Source organism: Chlamydomonas reinhardtii, chromosome 9 (genome assembly GCF_000002595.2).
Source record: "Chlamydomonas reinhardtii strain CC-503 cw92 mt+ chromosome 9, whole genome shotgun sequence".
In the NCBI taxonomy this organism is placed as follows: domain Eukaryota; kingdom Viridiplantae; phylum Chlorophyta; class Chlorophyceae; order Chlamydomonadales; family Chlamydomonadaceae; genus Chlamydomonas; species Chlamydomonas reinhardtii.
Genome location: NC_057012.1, coordinates 4503095 through 4522402, shown reverse-complemented (window position 1 = coordinate 4522402; position 19308 = coordinate 4503095). Strand labels below are relative to the sequence as shown.

The 19308-nt window shown below is 62.9% G+C and overlaps 5 protein-coding genes across 5 annotated transcripts; 2 read left to right on the top strand and 3 right to left on the bottom strand.

Annotated features, from left to right (window-relative positions):
- Positions 1-2: 2 nt before the first annotated feature.
- CHLRE_09g395991v5 (uncharacterized protein) lies at positions 3-383 on the bottom strand. The gene has a single exon (XM_043065783.1). It carries the CDS (start codon positions 305-307, stop codon positions 53-55), a length of 255 nt encoding a protein of 84 aa, XP_042921270.1. The 5' UTR covers positions 308-383; the 3' UTR covers positions 3-52.
- An 813-nt stretch (positions 384-1196) lies between these two features.
- Positions 1197-2613, bottom strand: CHLRE_09g395954v5 (uncharacterized protein). Its single transcript, XM_043065782.1, has 2 exons — positions 2218-2613; positions 1197-2108 (listed from the first exon to the last, which is right to left on the bottom strand). The coding sequence occupies exon 1, from the start codon at positions 2547-2549 to the stop codon at positions 2244-2246; it is 306 nt and encodes a 101-aa protein (XP_042921269.1). The 5' UTR covers positions 2550-2613; the 3' UTR covers positions 1197-2108; positions 2218-2243.
- A 1866-nt stretch (positions 2614-4479) lies between these two features.
- CHLRE_09g395917v5 (uncharacterized protein) lies at positions 4480-7853 on the bottom strand. Its single transcript, XM_043065780.1, has 4 exons — positions 7568-7853; positions 5900-7084; positions 5409-5546; positions 4480-4951 (listed from the first exon to the last, which is right to left on the bottom strand). Exons 1-4 carry the CDS (start codon positions 7730-7732, stop codon positions 4841-4843), a joined length of 1599 nt encoding a protein of 532 aa, XP_042921268.1. The 5' UTR covers positions 7733-7853; the 3' UTR covers positions 4480-4840.
- A 124-nt stretch (positions 7854-7977) lies between these two features.
- On the top strand, positions 7978-12633 carry CHLRE_09g395880v5 (uncharacterized protein). Its single transcript, XM_043065779.1, has 6 exons — positions 7978-8129; positions 8442-8984; positions 9595-10500; positions 10781-10908; positions 11141-11240; positions 11432-12633. The coding sequence occupies exons 1-6, from the start codon at positions 8121-8123 to the stop codon at positions 12110-12112; spliced, it is 2367 nt and encodes a 788-aa protein (XP_042921267.1). The 5' UTR covers positions 7978-8120; the 3' UTR covers positions 12113-12633.
- Positions 12634-13103: 470 nt separating this feature from the next.
- CHLRE_09g395843v5 (uncharacterized protein) lies at positions 13104-18504 on the top strand. The gene is made up of 6 exons (XM_043065777.1): positions 13104-13445; positions 13652-14683; positions 14918-15332; positions 15485-15805; positions 15936-16130; positions 16256-18504. Exons 1-6 carry the CDS (start codon positions 13383-13385, stop codon positions 17251-17253), a joined length of 3024 nt encoding a protein of 1007 aa, XP_042921266.1. The 5' UTR covers positions 13104-13382; the 3' UTR covers positions 17254-18504.
- The last annotated feature ends 804 nt before the right edge of the window (positions 18505-19308 follow it).

The window sequence follows — 19308 nt, the reverse complement described above, 5'->3', positions numbered from 1 at the left end:
TCTTTCTTCTCCATTTACAAAAGCCTCTACTGCCGCCCTTCCCAGCGGGTCGCTAGCACACACTCACCGGTGCGGTGCCCTGAGCACCCAGCCAGTTGTGGTTCAGCAGCTGCCGGACCGTGGGTCGGTCGCCGGGGTGCAGCCGCAGGCAGTCCCGCACGAACGCGCGGGCCGACTCACTGACGCTGGAGGGGAAGCAAAGGGCGTCGGCGGGCTCTGGAGCACCGGGCGCAGCGGCGCCGCCGGGGCGGGGCATGGGCGGCGGCCCGGCTGGGAAGGGCGTGAAGCCCACCAGCACTTGGTACATGCGTTGTTTGGGGCCGGCGGCAGTCGGGCAGCGTGAATACTTGGCGGATGGAATGCAAAGGCCACAATGAAGTAGCTACATGAGAGAGCGTCGTGGCACGAGGTAAGCCGAGCAATTATACATGCATTGGGGCGCATTTCTTGCAGCTCCCCGAAGATGCAAGCCCTGCGCCAGGGACAACCGCACCAGCCACCGAAACCCAAGCAAGGGCACCCTCCGGGGCAAAGCAAGGGCAGGCCGGGGGCAAAATATGGTAACCACGCACCAGGCTGAACGACGCGCTGCAGCCTACCTGCCTTCTGTGAGCGTGCGTGCGAGGTGCTGGCCAAGATGGGTGCTGGCGGCGGTGACCGCTTTGGTGGCGGCGGCGCGCACGCAGCTGGTGGCACAACCACGTGAGGGTGGCGGCGCGGGTACACTGTGCAGCACTACAGCCCGTTCGTAACCGGCGCTGGGAACGCCGCCAGGCGTCAGCTGCAGAAAGGGAGGGCGGGTGGAGCAGGACACGAAAGCGCTGGACCTGGCACTTGCCAGCGGTGACCCCAACGCGCCACAGGAGCTGGTGGTGCTGGCCGTCCCGACCAGCTACGGCCTACGGCGCATTGACACCGGAGTCAAAGCTGGCTCTGAACACCATCGGAAGCCTGTCGGCTGCCGAGTTCGCCTCCAGCCCTGGGCCGTGGTGATCAGATACCGTCCACTGCCCCCCAGGTCGTCCGAGCCCACTGCCCCCTGCCACAACCCCTCCCTGCTACCCACCCTGCCCCCACATACTCCCACTCCTATCCCCGGTCATAGGTTGGAGCTGTTACGTCGTCCTGATAATGTCTGAGAATGTCTGGGAATGGGTGTCCATTGCCTACCGGCAGTGTGTCAAAGACTCGACGGGACTCAACAACTGTTACACCGGGATACAATGCCCTCCATCGGTGCGACATGCCCCCACGGTATTACGGCCATCCGTGGCTCTTGCCAACCCCGCGTCCCCACACGCCGAAGCAATGTGTTGAGTTTGCGCCTAGAACAGACGACCACTCAGGTGTATTGGGGCTCGCGCTGAGACAGGACCAACCCAACATCAATGTGAATACTCTACTGTCTCGATCAAATTCATTTCTAAGTCTAGGGCACACACAGAGCGAGGCAAGCAGCGGTGCCCCATGGTGCCTTTGCTGAGCCTTTACACAGCTATGCAGCCAGTGCCCGGGCTACCCGGGCAGGAGGCACTCAGTACACACAGGAAAGGAGACTACTGTAATGCATGCCTCTCTGGCAGACATAAGCGTCTGGTCCTGTACAGCCATGAATCATGTACAATTCACCCGATATGGGTTGGTTGGTTTGTGCTCAGCAGCGACCAGCGCGGCCATGCCTTCAAGCTCCGTACAAGCATGGCGCCCGGTAGTTGGTCAACCTAAAGGTTCTAGGGGGTTTGAGGGCAGATACGCGGCCATTAACGTTTTACCTAGAGTGCTATACAGGATTGTGCTGGGGGCACGCAGCATCGCAGGAGGGGCACGCGGCAGGGGCAAGCAGCACACCGCAGCACACCCCCAGCACAATCCTGTACGCCAAAATACCGTTAAATGGCCGCGTATCTGCCCTCACACCCCCTAGAACCTTTAGGTAGACCTGCTACCCTGCACGCAGCTTGAACGCATGGCCGCGCTGGTCGCTGTCGAACACAAACCAACCAACCCGTATCGGCCATCAGGTTAACATGGCCAAGCCAGTTACGGTAAACTCTCAGCCGCGTCGCCACAAGTACATGACGAGCGGACCACCATCAGCCCGTAACACCCTGTACAGCAGTGGAAGCAGCTCAGCGACAGAAGCAAGAGCAGAGGCTGAAAGCGACCCAAGTTCGTGCTGCATCCTGCCTGCTGTGACCCAACTTCACGCATCCCCACCTTTTGCTAATCATCCAGACGATGTTTCATGGCGCTGTTCTCGCCAGCAGGATGACCACGCTGATAACAAGGCTCCAGTTCAGCTTCGTATCCAGCTTTTCGATATCTGATTTTGTTGCGAGGTTGGAGCAGCGAACAAAGTTTTTTAGGATGCCGTCGGCAGTGTCTGGGCTCGTGCCGCTCAGTATCAGCTCCTTGTGGACTTTGAGCACCGACCCCGCGTCAACGGGAGCGGACTTCCTGACTGATAGCTGCGGCCTTAAGGGTGGAGCCAGACGGCACTGTGGCAGACTGGGCGGCGCAACTGTGCAACGAGCGCGGAGAACGTTCATGGTGTTGTGCAGACAGTTGTTCGTGTTACTTGCTAATCTACTGTAAAAGAGCGCGTGTAAGAAATGCAATCTAATTAGGTTCTGTGGAGACTTAACGTTCTGTGGGGTTCCGCCGGGTTTCAGGAGCGGGGAGCCCCATGCATTCTGGCGGATTTCGGGAAGCGCCCCACAAGCAGAAGTAGGGGCCAAATGCAGCACTACGAGGCTCACATGTGCACGTTATGCCGTAATAAGCGCAAACCAAGCGTGGCAGGGCTAATTTGCGCATCCTGGCGTGGACAAGTCGGCACATGTCCCCACATTCGACACATGCACGCTGACGTGGCGGGGCTCTCAAACGCTGGTGCGCATGGAATTATAAGCAACCAAGCTGCCGATGCGTGCTGTCCATACATCAAATGGCAGAGGGTTGAACGCGGAATGGGCTGGGTCGAGGGAACTTCCATGGATAGGATCCTGGACCGCCGATGGCACAGCGTCGGTCGTCCCCAAAAAGGGGTCCCCCACCCTGCTACACGCTCTAATCACAGTACGTGCGCTCGTGCGCTGGGCCCTACCCACTCTAATCCCCGGCCCTATCCCAACAAGCATTATGTACACCGGACTTCATTACATCTACGTACCGACAAGTTAGCGAAGTGCTTGCTAGTGTAATGCAAGACGCAAGTTGTAATGTGACTCGGCCAGCGGGCCAATATACAACCTCATCCCCCCCAGTCCCACCACAGGTCCCACGAGCACTGCACCTGCGCCGGCCCCCCGCTCGCACTGCATACTGCCGGCGCACAGCACACTAGTGCCTAACAGAGTCGCAGCAACTAACCCTCGCCTCCCCCCAGCCCTGCGCATCTAAGCTTCCTGAGTTCCTGAGTCTCGGCAGGCGCAGAGGCGTGCTACACCCTGTGCTGCGACTCTGCTTCGCGAGCATGGCGTTGCAGTATGTATGTCCGGTGCTGTGATGCTGTCGCCTGGCCGGGAGCGTGAGCAATGCGCGCGTCTCAGCAAACTTCCAGCCAGCCAGCAACTTGCCTGTGTCTGTTAACTTTGGCGGTCCTCCGTATTGGCGCAGGATCTCCACGCGGGCAGCTGCAGCCAGTAATCCCGCCAATCCCGCTCCGTGCACCAGACATTGCATCACGAAGGGCGATTAGGACGACATAACACAAGCCCCAACCTATAGCCGGGGATAGGAGTGGGAGTATGTGGGGGCAGGGTGGGGTTGAGCATGGGGCAGTCGGCTCGGACGACCTGGGGTGCAGTGGACGGTCTCTGATCACCACGGCCCAGGGCTGGAGGCGAACTCGGCAGCCGACAGGCTTCCGATGGTGTTCAGAGCCAGCTTTGACTCCGGTGTCCACGCGCCGTAGGCCGTAGCTGGTCGGGACGGCCAGCACCACCAGCTCCTGTGGCGCGTTGGGGTCACCGCTGGCAAGTGCCAGGTCCAGCGCTTTCGTGTCCTGCTCCACCCGCCCTCTCTTTCTGCAGCTGACGCCTGGTGGCGTTCCCAGCGCCGATTACGAACGGGCTGTAGTGCTGTACTGCCTGTACAGTGTACCCGCGCCGCCACCCTCACGCGGTTGCCAGCCGCGTGCGCGCCGCCGCCACCAAAGCGGTCACCGCCAGCACCCATCTTGGCCAGCACACGCTCACAGAAGGCAGGTAGGCTGCAGCGCGTCGTTCAGCCTGGTGCGTGGTTACCATATTTTGCCCCCCGGCCTGCCCTTGCTTTGCCCCGGAGGGTGCCCCTGCTTGGCTTTCGGTGGCTGGTGCGGTTGTCCCTGGCGTTCTTCTTGCTCGCGTTGCAGGTTGCGTGCCGGTGTGGTGCTGCGCCTTTCCCATTCCTTCTTCTCAGGCTAAAGAACCCATGTCAGCGGGGCGCTGACGTAGTCGTTCTCTTTCCTGTGTCTGTTAACTTAGGCGGATTTCCGACGGAAAGCAGCGTTTACAGATAATTATCGCGTTGTGTGGCGTTGGTTTGCGAAATTCCACGTCTCCGGGTCCTCCGTGTCGGTGCGGATCCCCACGCGGGCACGCAGCAGCCCGCAGCCGATAATCCCACTCCGTATTTAAGAAATATGACATGAAGCAACAGAGGACCCAAACCAAAGGACGAACCGTGTCAACCCTGCTTCAAGCAGCGTGTCAAATCAGCCCTGATAGCACCATAACATCACTGCTCATCCGTTAACCACGCACCGGTCGCAGCCGCATGCAAGATCCTCATACATGGTGCGTCGGCAGCTGCCCTGCCACCGTGGTCGGCAGCTGCCTTGCCCCACATCTGTATCTATCTACCGCTTCTTTGTGAGGTCGTAGGTGTATGTGAAGATGTCAATGCCGGACTCGGGCACCCGCTTCGTCAGGCTCCAGCCCGCCCGCTCGTACAGCCGGCGGGCCGGCAGCTGCACGAGGACATGAGGCATCAGGGCAAGGCACGGACCTCAGCGTCATCACTGCCCCAATTAGGCGACCGTGACCCCTTCAAGCCCCCCCCCCCCCACACACACAGCTGCATCGCATACACTGTCTTTGCGCAACGTTTTCCTTGTGCTCTTTAACACACACAGCTGCCCACGCCTGCTCCCGGTAGGCCGACCTATCCTCAGACCCCGCTGCATTCAGTATCCCAGGCATCTCTGGAAGCCTGTTTCCAACGCCCAACCCCGCTGACGGCTCCCGCGGCTCCCGCTGTCCTGCGACGGCCCCCGCGACTCCCACTCGCCTCTTGTTCTTGAAGGATCCCAACTTAGTCCGATGTGCCGCTGTGCGGCTTTCAACCTGCCGCTGCGCCCTATGCATTAGGTTACACCCCTCCTCTGTCTCCTCCCCCATGTCATACAAACCCCCCACCGCCCGCACCTGCAGGCTGCTGGTGTGCAGCACCAGCTCGCGAAAGCCCACGTTGCGCGCGTGCGCCGTCAGCGCCTCCAGCAGTGCCCGACCCACGCCGGCGCCGCGGCACTCGGGGGCCACGCTCATGCGCCGCAGCTCGGCCACCTGCGTGTACGGTATAGGATGGTGGGCATTCCATGCATGACTGATTAAGACGAGACGATGCTGACGGGTTGTTGCAGGGGAGGGGGCTGGCAGGTGCGGCGGGCGGCAGGTGGCAGGCGTGTGGGACGACAACCGACACGCAGTAAGGGCGCTAACGCGGCCGAGCCGCGCGGGTGGCAGGCAATGTGTGAGTCTGAGGCCGGCACGCGTGTCGGGAAGGAGGCAATCCTACAGGCAAGGTCACGACATGGCAGCCGAACCACACCATGGCCCCATTCAGTATTGTGCGTGCACGGCAAGCCCTCACCGCACTGCAACGGGTGCTCGCTGGCCCGGAACGCGCCACCCCTCACCTGCCAGGTCTTCCGCTCCAGCGCGACGTGCCCCACCACGCGGGTGCGTGTCGCCGGCGCCAGCGCCACAGTGCCGTTGAAGGCAGCGCTGGACGGCGTGCGAGGAAGCGAGGCGGCGGCCGCCAGCGATGTGAAAGACGTGACCGGCTTCGCGGCGGCTGCGGGGGACGGTGAGCCCACGATTGCCATGGCAGGGTGCGCAGGCACGGACACCGGCACAGGCGCCGGCTTGGGCGCGGCCGCCGCTGGGCTGGCCACCTGGACTGGTGGTGCGGCCGGCGCCGGCACTGCGGCTGCGGGCGGCTTCTTGACGGCGCTGGAACCCGCACGTGGCGACGCCAACCCCGATGCCCCTGCCGCTGACGCGCCGTTCGCCTTGGGTCCCGGTGATGCCGGCGGCGCCGAGCCAGATGGAGCCGCCATCGTGGCGGCGGCCTCGAGGCGACGTACCGCTGACGCCACCAGGCCTGCCACGACACGCCGCGCCTCCGCCTCGGGGTCCTCAGCCTCCGTGCTAGCTGTCGACGCGGCGGCCCCGGACGTATCTGGCGCAGCACTCGAGCTCGCCTCGGGCTCGTCCTGCGCGGTGGCTGCGACTGATGTCGGCACGGCCGGTGCGGCAGCGGGCTCACGTTGCCCAGAGGCTGCTGCAACATCTGACGTGGCATTGGGTGACCCATCCTCCGCGTCCTGCCCCGCTGGTGCCTGCGCTGACGTCTGTGCTGGGACCGCCGTTGGCTCCTGTGCGGCGGGGGTAGCGCTGCTGCTCGCAGCGGCTGTCAGTGCTGGCGCCTGCAGTGCTTGCGGTGCCGAGGCGGCGCTAGAGGCGGTGACAGCCGACTGCAAAGGAGCCGACAGCAAGCCCGTTGAGGATGTCCGTTTGTAAGCCGGCGCCGTCGCCGAGCCCGGAGCCCCGGACTCCGCAGCCCCCGCCACTGGCTCCACGAGCTCCGCGACCCAGAAGGCGCTGCCCGCGCCCGCGCCGTGCGTTGAGTAGAAGCCCTCTATGTTTGCGAGATCGTCATGCAGGCTCTTCTTCACGTACTTGGCGAACAGGCTGCGCATCAGAACGTAGATGGCGGCGGGCACGGCCGCGGTGGACAGCAGGCCCACGCCCAGCTTGGTCAGCAGGCTGCAGCGTCGTGCGAGTACCATGGCGACCGCCGGCACCGCAACTGCGAATGCCTGGTCGTGCACAATGAGCGTGGCAGGGAGGCGAGGCAGGGTTTGAGGGGCAAGCGGACAAAGACAAGTCGGCATTCCGCCGCGACCGCTCAACTTACCGCTCCCGCCTAGTTGAGTCTCCCTCCCACACCCTCCCCCCTTCCCCTCCCTCCCTTCCACCCATACTTCCAGCCACCCCACAGAGGGGCCTAGCCCTGGGGGTGGCGCGGCAGCAGCATCCCATCATTCCTGTCTTGGTCCACAACCCTCGACCCATCGAGTGTAGCCCTGTGCTGAGGCGCGCACGCGGCGCGCTCGCCTGGATACCGCATGGCGCAAAATCCCATTGCGCTGTCCGATCCCACGTCCACAGCCTTAGCACTGCCGAAGCTGCCCCTGCGGCTGCCCAAGCCCAAGCCCCTGCCTCCTGCCAAACTCCCTCCACAGGCAAGCGCCACTGTTCGCCAACAAACCCACGCGCACTGCCGCGGCCCCGCAACCGACCTGCAGTCGCTTATCGCCACGCGTGATCTCCTCTACGCCGGGCAGCACGAGCCCCATCATGCCCGCCGAGAAGATGCGACACACTGCATCGTGGTCATCGGGCCGGTACAACCGCACGCGAATGGTTGCTCCCTTTGGAAGCCCTTTGTAAGATTGCAAAGTCATCGCGAACCGGTTCCAGGATATGGCGTGCTTCAGACTAAAGATTCAGCGGCAACATCCATCACAGGCCAAACTGCTTAGGACACGCTAAGATAGTAGCTGTTGGCTAGACGATTTGAACACTGGAAAATCGACGGGAAAGCACGGAATGGCTGAAGACAAAAGCCAGCATGAGCACTGGGTCCGATGCCAACGTGCTTTCCGTCTGCAACGGTTGCCCGGATTTCCTTATCGAAGTAGATACACGACTAACCTGTATATCATCCCTACTTGGCATAGCTGGATTGTCGCGCTTTCGCGTGACTTGCAGCCTTGTTTGCGTGGGCACCCAGCATTTGGGAGCATGAGGGCCTTTACACAAGGACGTCTTGTAGACCCTGATGTTTCTCGCATGGCCCAGGTGAGCTCAATTGGGTGAGAGGCGAAGACAGGAATTGTTATGGTCGCGGGTCCTCGGTGAGCGGCTGTAAGCTAATTTCACCATGCCAACCTCAGCGATACCATTTGAGAGCATGTTGTGCAAGTTAGGCTTGTCGAGAGGGAGTGTGAGGCTTGCACGCTTCTGAAGAGCCGCCGCCACGACTTCACCACAACCCGGCCTGAACCCTGGACGCCAGCGGTCAGGAACAACAGTACCATTATGGGCATAAGGTTTTGCTATTGACGATACTTACGCGTTGTCATGCTGGACTTGTGGTCGGGCGCACTGCAGGTGACGGGCGTCCGGCCATCGCCGTGCCTCCGACCGCTCCGCGGCGCTGTCACAGTCCGCGTAGCCAGCGTCGCACCTCCGCCTCGACCATTTGACGCATCATCGTTGCCAGAGGGCCGTGCTGGCAGCACTTACCGCCGGGCGTCGCCCGACGCCACCCCGCCAGCGGCGGAGGCTGTTGCTGACGTGACGGCGCAGCATGACGCCACCAGCAGTGACGCCGCCGCGACGCTGGAGCGCAAGGCAAGCGGCCGTAAAGCCACGACCAGCGCCAGTTCCAGCGCCAGCAGCCGTGACCGCCCGCAGCGCGGTTTCATCAGTGCTGGCGACAAGCGGAAACAGGGCGGCGACAGGCCGGCGGCAGACGGCCGGCCCGCCAGGCGTAGTGGCGATGACAGCGGTAGCAGCGGCAGCGGCGGCGGCTCGAGATTCAACCCTCGCATGTTCACGAAAGAGCTGTCGTCTGCGCAAACGGTGGCAGACCTGCAGCTACTCTTCGAGGTTGGCCGCTCGCATGGTCTGAACTCCATCCACATCGCCACGGTGAGTTCTGGCCTGACGTGTCCAGTTAGTCCGGTGGCACAATGTGCCTAGCTGTTGAGCGCCCAGGGGCTTAAGTAGCGTCGGGTGTGTTGGATGGCGTTGTAAGTTCGTTGTGCTTACGATTTCAGCCATGGCTGTAGAGCTTCGTGTGTCAATGGCCCACATGTACGGGTGTAGCCATGTGCGCAGCCGCGCTCGGTCGCAATGTACGAGTGCGCGGAACGTACAGTGATAGAGGTGGCAGCGTAGGCGAGGCATCGGCTGTTGCATGTGCGCTACACACGGACGCTGGCCTAATGTATAGGCTGGACGTCTGGATGGGCGGTGGTGTGCGCTACAGCTAGGCTGATCGGAGTTCCCTAGAAGTTGACAGGGGACAAGGGCTAAACCGTGTGGCAACCCGAACCTCGAACGACTACTAACGGCAGCTGCGGCGCGTTTCTAGTGTGGCATTGGACCCTGGCTCAAGCGTAACAGGCCCCACCTCCATCATTCATGACGGCTACCCCCATCCGCTCTGTCCCATGCAGTACAGTACGGGTCACACCCACTGCCATGTATCCCCACCTCTCCACACTTTCCTGACATATCACTACCAACCGCCGCACAGGTCTGGACGCGCCTCGCAAAGCTCATGACGGCCGACCCCGCCTCTGCACGCAAGGGGCCGTGGCAGCGCCGCGGCGCGGACGCGCCCGACGCCGCCTCCGCCTCCCCAGCAGCCACCGCGGCCGCGGAGGTGGACCCGCGCATGTTGGCCCTCTTCCTGGAGTCCCTGGAGAGCGAGACCACGAAGGAGCGGCTGCAGGGCATGCAGGCGCGCGGACTTGCCAACTTCATCTGGGCAGCAGCCAAGCTGAAGCCCGCGCCCTCCGGCCCCAGCGGCCAGGCCGCTGGCGCGCCGGCCGTGGCAAAGGCCGCGGCCACCGCTGCCGAGGACGCAGCAAGCGCGGAAGGCGAGGGCGAGCGCGCACGGCCGCGCCGCATCCGCGGCGGCTACGCCAATGCCGCGCGCAAGGAGTCGGAGGCGGCGGCGGCGGCCGCCGCCGCCGAGGCCGCGGAACGGCTCTCCACTACCGTGGTTTCACGCTCCACGCTGGACGCCTGGGCGGAGGCGCTGGACGCCCGCCGCGCCGACCTCAACATGCACGACCTCTCCAACGTGTTCTGGGCCATGGGCCGCCTGGGCTACCAGCCCGCGCACGGCTCGCTCAACCGCCTCGCCATCGCGCTCTACCGCGAGCTGGGGGCCATGGTGCGCGCTGGCACCGCCGCGCAGCAGGCGCGGCTCCAGCCGCGGGCGGCCGACACTGATTCCGGGAGCGACAGCAGCAGCTCGGCAGCGGCAGCTGGCGGGGCGGAGGGCGCGCTGGACCCTCGTGCGCCGCAGCAGCTGAGCAACGTGCTGCTGGGTCTGGTGCTGCTGGACTGGCGGCCCGACATCCGGGACTTCTGGGAGACGATGTGGGTGGCGCTGGACAAGGTGGTCTTCAGCGACGCCAACACGGATGTGCAGGTGTGTGTGTGAAGGGGGCTGGAAGCAGAGAGCCGGAAGCCGGGAAGGGGAGCATTGCGGTGGGAGTGGAGATGTCGGGGTGACTAAGATGACGGACAGAAGCAGGCGGGGAGTGCCAGGCGGGAAGGTGGTTGCCAGGGTGTTTGGTTGCAATGTATCTTGGTGGCCGGGGCTATCAAGATGGTACGGCTGGGGCGATGCGGGGCGTTGCGCTACCTGCGCGCACCTTGCCGCCTCTGCTGACCTATTTCCAAACGCCTGCCAACCTGCAACACTACAGTCGGTGGTGAACGTGGCATGGGCGCTGGGCAAGATGTCGGCGGCCCGCGAGGAGTTGGAGCAGCAGGGAGTGACCCGCCACGACTTGCCCGTGGTGCCGGAGAAAGTCGGCAGCCGCATCGCGTACCTGTGAGTGGAGGCTGGGTATGGGAGGTGATTTCATAAGGCGCGCTGGCAAGGGTTTACACATTGATGTGGCGATGAAAGAAGAGGGCGTACTGGCAGCCTGTCAAGCTGGCAGTACTTACTTCTCACTAGACAGGACTCCTTGCGTTTTGACGCGTTGCGGTGCCGGGACCCAAGCCATGGCACCTGTTTTGTTCGCCCTCTCACTCATGCCCCCCTCCTCCTGTAATTGCAGTGCGGCCGTGCGACACTCGGAGCGCATGCTGCCGTCGCACGTGCAGGACGTCTTCCTGGCGCTGCCCCGACTGGGCTTCATCAAGCCCAGCGAGCAACAGGTGAGGCGTGTCTAGGTGCCGTGCAGTGCGTACTGTGGATGCCGCGCTGTGGCCGCGGTGGAAACAGGCTTTGCCCATCACACGGTCGCGCCTGTGCCCGGCTGCGTCACTGCCTCGACCCATATCAACAAATTGCCCGTTCCTGACCACGGACTCACATCCCCACCAACCCACATCAAAACCAACTACAGGCCGCCAAGCTGAGCTCGCTGGCGCGCCGCGTGCTGCCCGCCTGCGACGCCCAGGCAGTCTCCTCGCTGCTTGTATCCCTGCTGCGCCTGGGCGGCATGAAGCGCTCGCTGAAGCTCAAGCACGCGCTGCTCAACGCCTTCGCCCGGCAGCTGGAGGCCGGCGCCGCGTCGCCGGAGGCGTGCGCGCGCGTGCTCTTCTTCCTGTCTGTCACTGCGTCGCGCCAGCCCGACTGGCTGCCGATGCTGTGGGCAAGGATGCAGGAGGACGCGCTCGCAGGGCGCTTCGCGGCAGCTGACGTTGCGTTCGCGGCCCTGGGCCTGAAGCGCATGTTTGCTGAGGATGTTGTGGATGCGGGCCTGGAGGCGGCGGTGGAGGGCGCCACCGCCGAGGCCGTTGCGGATGCTGACGCCGCCGACGTGGAGGTGTCCGGAGGTGGGGAGGGGCAGCAGGAGGGCGAGGACCAGGAGGAGGAGTGGCCCACGTTCCCGCCGCCGCCGGAGCTACTGGCGGCGCTGCGGCAGGCGTGGGACGCGGCGGGCGAGGGGCGGCTGTCTGTGAAGGCGGTGCGGCCGACGGTGACGACACGCATGCTCAAGGCGCGGCGGCCGCGCTACGACCCCGCCCGCAGCAATGAGGAGGGCATCCGTGAGGAGGTGGATGACTACCTTGCGCAGGTGTGATGACCGTAGGGCAGTAGGAAGAGGCGGCAAGAGAAGTGGTGCGGGGAGCAGGAGGTGGCGAAGCAGTGATGTACGTGCGGACGTGAGCACATGGGAGCCGTGACGGAGGTGGCCGGTTGAAGCGGGTTGGTAACCCATGGGGACTACAGATTTGGGCCGGGGCGCTGGGCACGCAAGAAGCAGCAAGCTTGCCCATAGCACGCAGGCAACCACGAAGCGCTATTTATGAGCCTGGAAGGCGGCTCTGAATGGGCTATGGCTGCCGAAGCAAGGCAAGGTGCTCGCGCTCGGAGTGAAAGGTAGACGTTTTGGGCGCTGGTGGATAGATGCAGCCGCGTAGAATATAGGACCCCTGCACATTGTTGCAGGACGTCGCGCGAGAAAGGCCACGGCACGCCGTGCCATGTAGTTGCCATGCCATACGGTAACGTAAAATTTCCGTCGCAGGTCGCACCGCGCCGCGCTGCATGCGTGACATATCAAAGAGGCGACTCCTGGATATATTAATTGTCAACGGTCCGTCAGGACTGGGAGGAGTGGGGACGTGGGGGCCGGGGATGCTGGCGGGGGGTTCACAGCTCATCCGTGGACGCCGGTCGACTGCCTGCAGGTGCGCATCGGCTATGCTATCCGCGCGGTGTGGCGTCGCATTGAGTCTGTGTGGTGCTATCGCCTTGGCCGGGCGCCCGGAGCGTGAGGAATGCGCGTCAGCAAAACATCGACACAACCTGCCAGCTACCGTCGGTACAGTAACAGCGCGCGAACGACGCACCAATGCCTTGTCCCTTCTTGCTACGCATTTATGTGGGCACGGGTGGGAGCCACACACATCGGGACTACGCTTTCCTGCCCCTTGCCATGTTCCATCACGAGGGCGGGGGGTTGCACACGTCCGTTGCATGGCGCGATCCACGATCCGCTGCGGGCAATGGCAACGGAGCCAGGATTTAAGCACCATACTGCCCATACTGGCTCAACAAATCTAAAGAGCATTTACTTGAGCTCTTGCCCCAAAGTCGGCGGTGCGCCTCAACAGCCAGTGCCTTTTCATGAGCCTTTTCGCCAGCGCCCCTTGGTGACTTGACCCCTAGGTGGCCATTTTGGCTTGCAATTCTGAATTATCATAGCTTGCGCTAGTAGCAGCTTAGCCTGCTGGGATTTGCTGAGGACTCGGCTGATTGAGGGGGTCTCACGCTCTCGCGCTGCAGGAGGCGACGGCCCTCAGCACAGAACCCTAGTAACCACACATAAATCTTAGCCCACGGCGGCCATGGCAAGCCGGCTGGCAAGTGATGCCGACGCAAATCATGGGATCGAAGCGGGCACCGCACAGGTGAGCATGCGAGGTCCCTTGCTCTGGGCAGCTGCGACAGTTGGCTGACGAGCCGTCATCAGCAATCCACCGAAATGATGGGTTGAGGGGGTTGCTGCGAGTTTGACAGCAACTGGCTAGCCCCCCTTCCCCTTCAGTCGCACCGTCTATCTCACATGTCCGCGCAAACTACTAACTCGCCACACTACTCCATTCTGCCTGCGCAGTCACTCAACCAAGTTATTGCCCGCATGTTTGTCGAGGCCGAGACTCGCGACCCACATCCTGTTCGCTCCATGGCCGGCCCTATCAGCGCCTTCTCCCAGCCGCCCCCGGCTCCCCACCAGCGGGCCCAACTGCCGCCGCCGCAAGCTGGCGTGCCGTCGCATGCGCAGATTAGCGATCGCCTCCTGCAGTTGCAGGCGCAGCAGACGCAGCAGGCGCAGGCTGACGCAGCCCTCGTGCAGGCTGCCGGCGGCCAGTCGCAGGAGCAGGTGATCGCGCGCCTCGTGCAAATACAGCTGCAGCAGGCGCGGCAGATGCAGGAGGCGGCGCGGCAGCGGTACCAGCAGTACTCGGGCGTGCAGGCGCCGCTGCCTGACCAGCAAGCACAGCTCACGCGGGAGCACATCCAGCTGCAGAACGAGTGGATGCAGCACGTGCAGCCGCAGCCACTGCAGCAGCGGCCGAACCAGCCGTACTCCGCGATGCAGATACAGGGTCAGCATGAGGGGCCGTGGCACCAGCCGGCGCAGCAACAGCGGGTTCAGGCGTGGCTGCAGCAGCAGTCTGCTCCAGGAGCCCCGGCCGACATCCTGCGGCAAATGACCGACCTCAGCCTGAGCCAGCAGCAGCACGCCACTAGCACCATTGGCCATGTGCCGCAGCAGGCGCCGCCGTCTGCACCGCCGGGCCTCGTGCCGCCGCAACCCGCTGCCGCCGGGACAAATATGCTGCACGTGTTCTTCCCGCACCTGCGGACCCAGCCGCAGGCCCAGCCGCAGGCCCAGCCGCAGGCCCAGCCGCAGGTGCAGCCGCAGGCCCAGTCGCACGTGCAGCAGCTGGTGCAGCAGATGGCCAGGCAGCATGCTCAGCAACATCAGTTGAACAGCTTGGCCGACCTCGTACAGTACCAGCAGCCGCCAGGCTTTGATAGCAGTTTTGGCCTCTATGATCTGAATAACGAAATGACATGGCTCCTTGAGCAACAAGCACCGTCCTCCATTAATGCCGGCATTGCGCGTGCTATCCTCATCAAGGTGGGGTTCCTTCATTTCCGCGGTCTGGGGTTGGGGTCCATCAGGCTAGATGTGGGGTCAGCAGGCGACGGATTGGAACGCCGGGCCGGTTCTACGCCTCTCCGCCGACCCACATTCCGGGCACTAATCGTGCCTCGCCCAACATCATTATTTGCCCAATGCGGTTCCAGCCACTGGCGACCACGACTGGCGACCCACATCCATCCCTATTTCCTTCCATGTTTGTTGCCGCAGGCCGCCGAGCTGCCCCTGTTCCGGCGCCACGAGCTGGTATCGGCCGCTGCCGCCGACCCTGACCTGGCGTTGGCGTTCACCGACCCTGCTGAACCCACCCAGCGGCCAACCCCCCAGGCAGTTGGCATGGTCACACGCAAGCTGGCTGGGCTGCTACAGCAGGTCCGGGACAGCAGCCCGCCGCCGACCGACGAGGCGCACGAGACTAGGCAGGGCCCCGTGGCATCCGACGAGGCGGCGGAGCCGCTGACGCTGAAGGTGCTGCCAGAGTATGAGAAGTATGCGCTGGGCAAGGAGGCGTGCCGTGCAGTCATCAGCATCAAGGCGTCGGCAGAAGTGAAGCAGCGCGCGCACGTGGCGCTGACGTGCGTGCTGGACCGCTCCGGGTCCATGGGCGGCGAGCGCATTGAACTGGGTGAGGCAAACCACGTGCAAGCTCTGGGCCGTTCCTTTCGTTCCAGCGCTGCAAAGACCTTGCAGAGTTGTTGTGTGAGCTTTGTTGTGTCCTCGCTCATGTAGTCATGTCTCCCACTGCTTCCTTTCCTGCTGTGCCGCTTGCCCGCGCAGTCCGCGAAACGTGCCACTTCCTGATCGACCAGCTCACGGCCGACGACTACCTGGGCATCGTGTCTTACTCCAACACGGTGCGCGAGGATGTGCCGCTGCTGCGCATGACGCCGGAGGCCCGTAGGCTGGCTCACACCATGATCAGCTCGCTGACTTTGCACGGGGGTACGGCGTTGTACGCTGGGCTAGAGGCGGGCGTGAAGCAGCAGATGGCTGCCGCAAGCGAGCTGAAGGCGCTCGCTGCTGCGGCTGGCGGCGGCAGCGACTCCTCACGCATCGTCCACAGCTGCTTCCTGTTCACCGATGGACAAGCCACGACTGGTAGGTTCGGGCATGGTTGCGCCCTGCCGTACCTTGCCCCCGGCGGTAGTTATGTACTGCCTCTGTTTGTTTGGATGGCCTTGCAAGCCCTCAATCCTGACTGTCGTATTGGCTGCCTTTCATGGTGCAGGACCCTGCACCGTCAACGAGATTATGGGCCAGATGACGTCTCTGCAGAGCCCCGCCGACCAGAACATCACGGTGCACACCTTCGGCTTCGGCGATGACCACAGCGTGGAGCTGCTGCAGGGAGTGGCGGAGGCGCAGTCGGGCGTCTACTACTACATCTCCTGCGCAGACGACATTCCCAGTGGATTCGGAGACGGTGAGTGCTGGCTGCATGCATGGCTTTGTTGGTACAGGCCAAGTGCCGTTTAGTTATTTTGCTTCCAACATGTGTACAGACTTTACCGGTGGCACATGACCCTTTCCGTTTGCATTGCCACGCAGCTCTGGGCGGCCTACTGGCAGTGGTGGCCAAGGACGTGCGCGTAAGCATTCGTACCAAACCCGGCATCAAGCTCGCCGCCTTTCGCTCCGGCGGCCGCGTCGTTGGCGCAACCGGTGCCGCCAGCGGTGCTCGCAACTCCGCGGCCGCCACCACGCCCGGGGCGAAGGGCCACGCTGCACCGTTCAGTCAGCCCTTCGGCCCGCAGGCGCCCTCCTCGATTGCTGCTGCAGCTGCGGCGGCAGCGGCAGGGAAAGTGCCTGCACCGCCGCGCCCGACGGCAGTGCCCACCGCGTCGCAGCCGCCGCCGACGGCGCCGGTCGCATCGGTCTTCAACGACATGTTTGCAGCGGAGTCCCGCGAGTGCCTTCTGGTGCTGGGGCTGCCTGCCGTGGCCTCCGCACGGCCTGGCAGGCCGGCATCTGGCGCCCACGTGCTGTGCCACGTGGACCTGGAGTACACGGACGTGGCCACCGGCCGCCGCCGCCAGGCCACAGCGACCCTGGCACTGCCCCGCAGCGCCGCGCCCCGCACCGCCGACGCACAGCCCGCCGAGCTGGTCTTCATCACGGCTGCGCGCTTCGAGACCCTGGACGCCATCGAGGCCGCGGGGGCGGCGGCCGCCCGCCCCGGCGGCACCGCCAGCGTCGCCGCCGCGCAAGGGCTGCTGGACGCGCACATGGCCCGGCTGCGGTCCACGCCGCGCTGGGGTGGCCCGGACACGCCGCTAAGCCAGGCGCTGGACACGTTCACGGTGCAGGCGCAGTCGGCGCGCGCTTCTGTGGGCCCCCGGTTTGCGTTCAACGCAGACGGCGTGGCGGCAGCGGCCAGCATTGCGCAGGCGACGCAGGCTCTGCGGCACCAGCGACTGGGCACCAGCACCTTGCAGCCAAGCCCTGAGTATGCCGCCCTGGACAACCCGTTCAAGAGCCAGTACCGCACCATATCCAGCGCCAGAGTGACGGCCTGCTGTCCCAGCCTCCCGCCGCCGCCGTTTTAGCTGTCGCACGGGGACCGGGACAGGCGCCGCACGTGCGCTGCGCGGCACTGTGTGCTTCTTATGCGCCTAGAGAGTGTGTTACGGTGCAGGGTAAGCGGGCAGAGCACGGCACATGCAGGCAGGCGTAGCATGCATGTATGAACTTAGTGGTCGGGTGCAATCAAGTACGCAGCCAGCGGTAGCCGACATTGCTGTGAAGGAATGAGCAGGAGCTGGGTGCCCCTGCGTCTGTTTGAGTGGCAGGCTCCCACACAATACCAGTACCCGGCACACGGGCACTCCATGTTGCATGCCCACCCTGATTAGCAGCAGCAAGTAAGGTTTCGCAAGCAGCTGAGTACATTTTAGAGAACACAAGCCGTCATGACCTGGCATGCGCTGACTTTAATTTGGAAACGTAAGCAGATGCAAATATGACGGATGACCTGTGAGGTATGGTACCCCACCAGTCTGGTACGTACCGTACGTAGGTGCAGAACATTCATAGTGTTCGCGTGGGGTATCAGATACTGGCATGCTACTGGATGCAAGACGGCTTTGCACCAACAACCTTTACAGGGTATTCATGGGTATTCAGCTATCGGATATGAGCGCTGACACGCTGCTGCACTGCAATGGCAGGTATATGAGATTCAGAGAGCTTTAGAGTGGTTCATCTTTCTACATCTATCGGGCTGGTGCTGAAGAAGTAATAAGCAATAAGAAATAGGTGGGTATGCCGTTTGTGGCACGCACCGTACTGGAAACTTTGGTAGTGCGGCGTGGCATGTATGGCCACCAACAAGTGATGGAGCGTGTGTGTACTAAAGTTTTAACGGATACAATGCGTGGCGTACAAAGTCATGGATGTCACTCTCCTTTATAATGGGATGACGTGTGAGGTGGTGAAATTCGCGGTTACTGTAGACGACAGGCCGGTAGCAGCCATAGACATGATGAGAAGGACATGGGCCGCACACGGGCTGAAAGGAAGGGCGGGTGGCGTAGGGTCCAGGCCGGCCCTACCTCTAGATGGCAACACATACAGGCCAAGTCTTGGGCCCCCCTAACTGCTTAATGCACAATTCATATCTTTTGGGTATTCATGCGGCCGTTGCAGCCAAGGAACGTTACACCGGTGGAGTAGAGTAGTGGTCGACGTGCCATGGCGGCGGCCGTGGCGGCGGCGTCGATCGGTGGGCGATGGCTGCGCGCTGTTGCCTGGCCGGCATGACGCATTTGGCGTCCTCAACGCTGTAATTGGTTCGTTTGGTACGATACGTGTGCATGTGCGTATGGTGAACAGGGGGGCGCCAGCCAGGGATGACGCCACGGGCGGGGTGACGCCAGCTGCCTCCCAAAGGGCACTGCGGCACGGCACGCGTGCCCCCTAGACCCCCGAAACCCCTGGTCGCTGTGTTCTAGCCCTCTGCTCCAATCTTCCAGCGGCACAGAAGATTTCATTTGAGCACAAGAGGCTTCGCTCCTGATACGCTCAAGTGGTCACATGCTGGCAATGGGGTGTTGGCGTGCCCCGGCCCCCGCAGGGGGCGCGGCGCACCCATACGTTTCAGAACCGGGGGGGTCTTGCCAAGTTGGTAAACACACGTTCCCGGCCCCCGCCGACTGTGCACGGCCATTATTTAAGCCATCCATTACACGAAGCTATTGTACACAAGGTAGAAGAGGCCCCAGCGACGCAGATCCGTCACCCGACTCGAGTCAGGGAACCTCGATCGCGAAAGTAACTGAGGCTGAATAATATTTTGCGCACTCTAAAGCATTGAATGGAGTCCGATGCCTCAACAAAGACAATTTTCAGGCCAATTTCATCGCACAGGCTGGCGCTGGCCCAAGTTAATTATCAGATATGTAGATGGCTTCAATATAAGCACTTATGTACCTGTCAGGAGGCCCGTAGGCATGTGAGCTGCGAGCGCGAGCACCTGTCCATAATACTGCCGTGCTGGCAGCCCCAAAACATGAGACCTATGAAGCTGAGACTCTGCTATCATTACATTTGCAAAACGTGTAAGGCTGAACGGTTTCGCCGCAAGGGCGAACTTCCAACTGTCC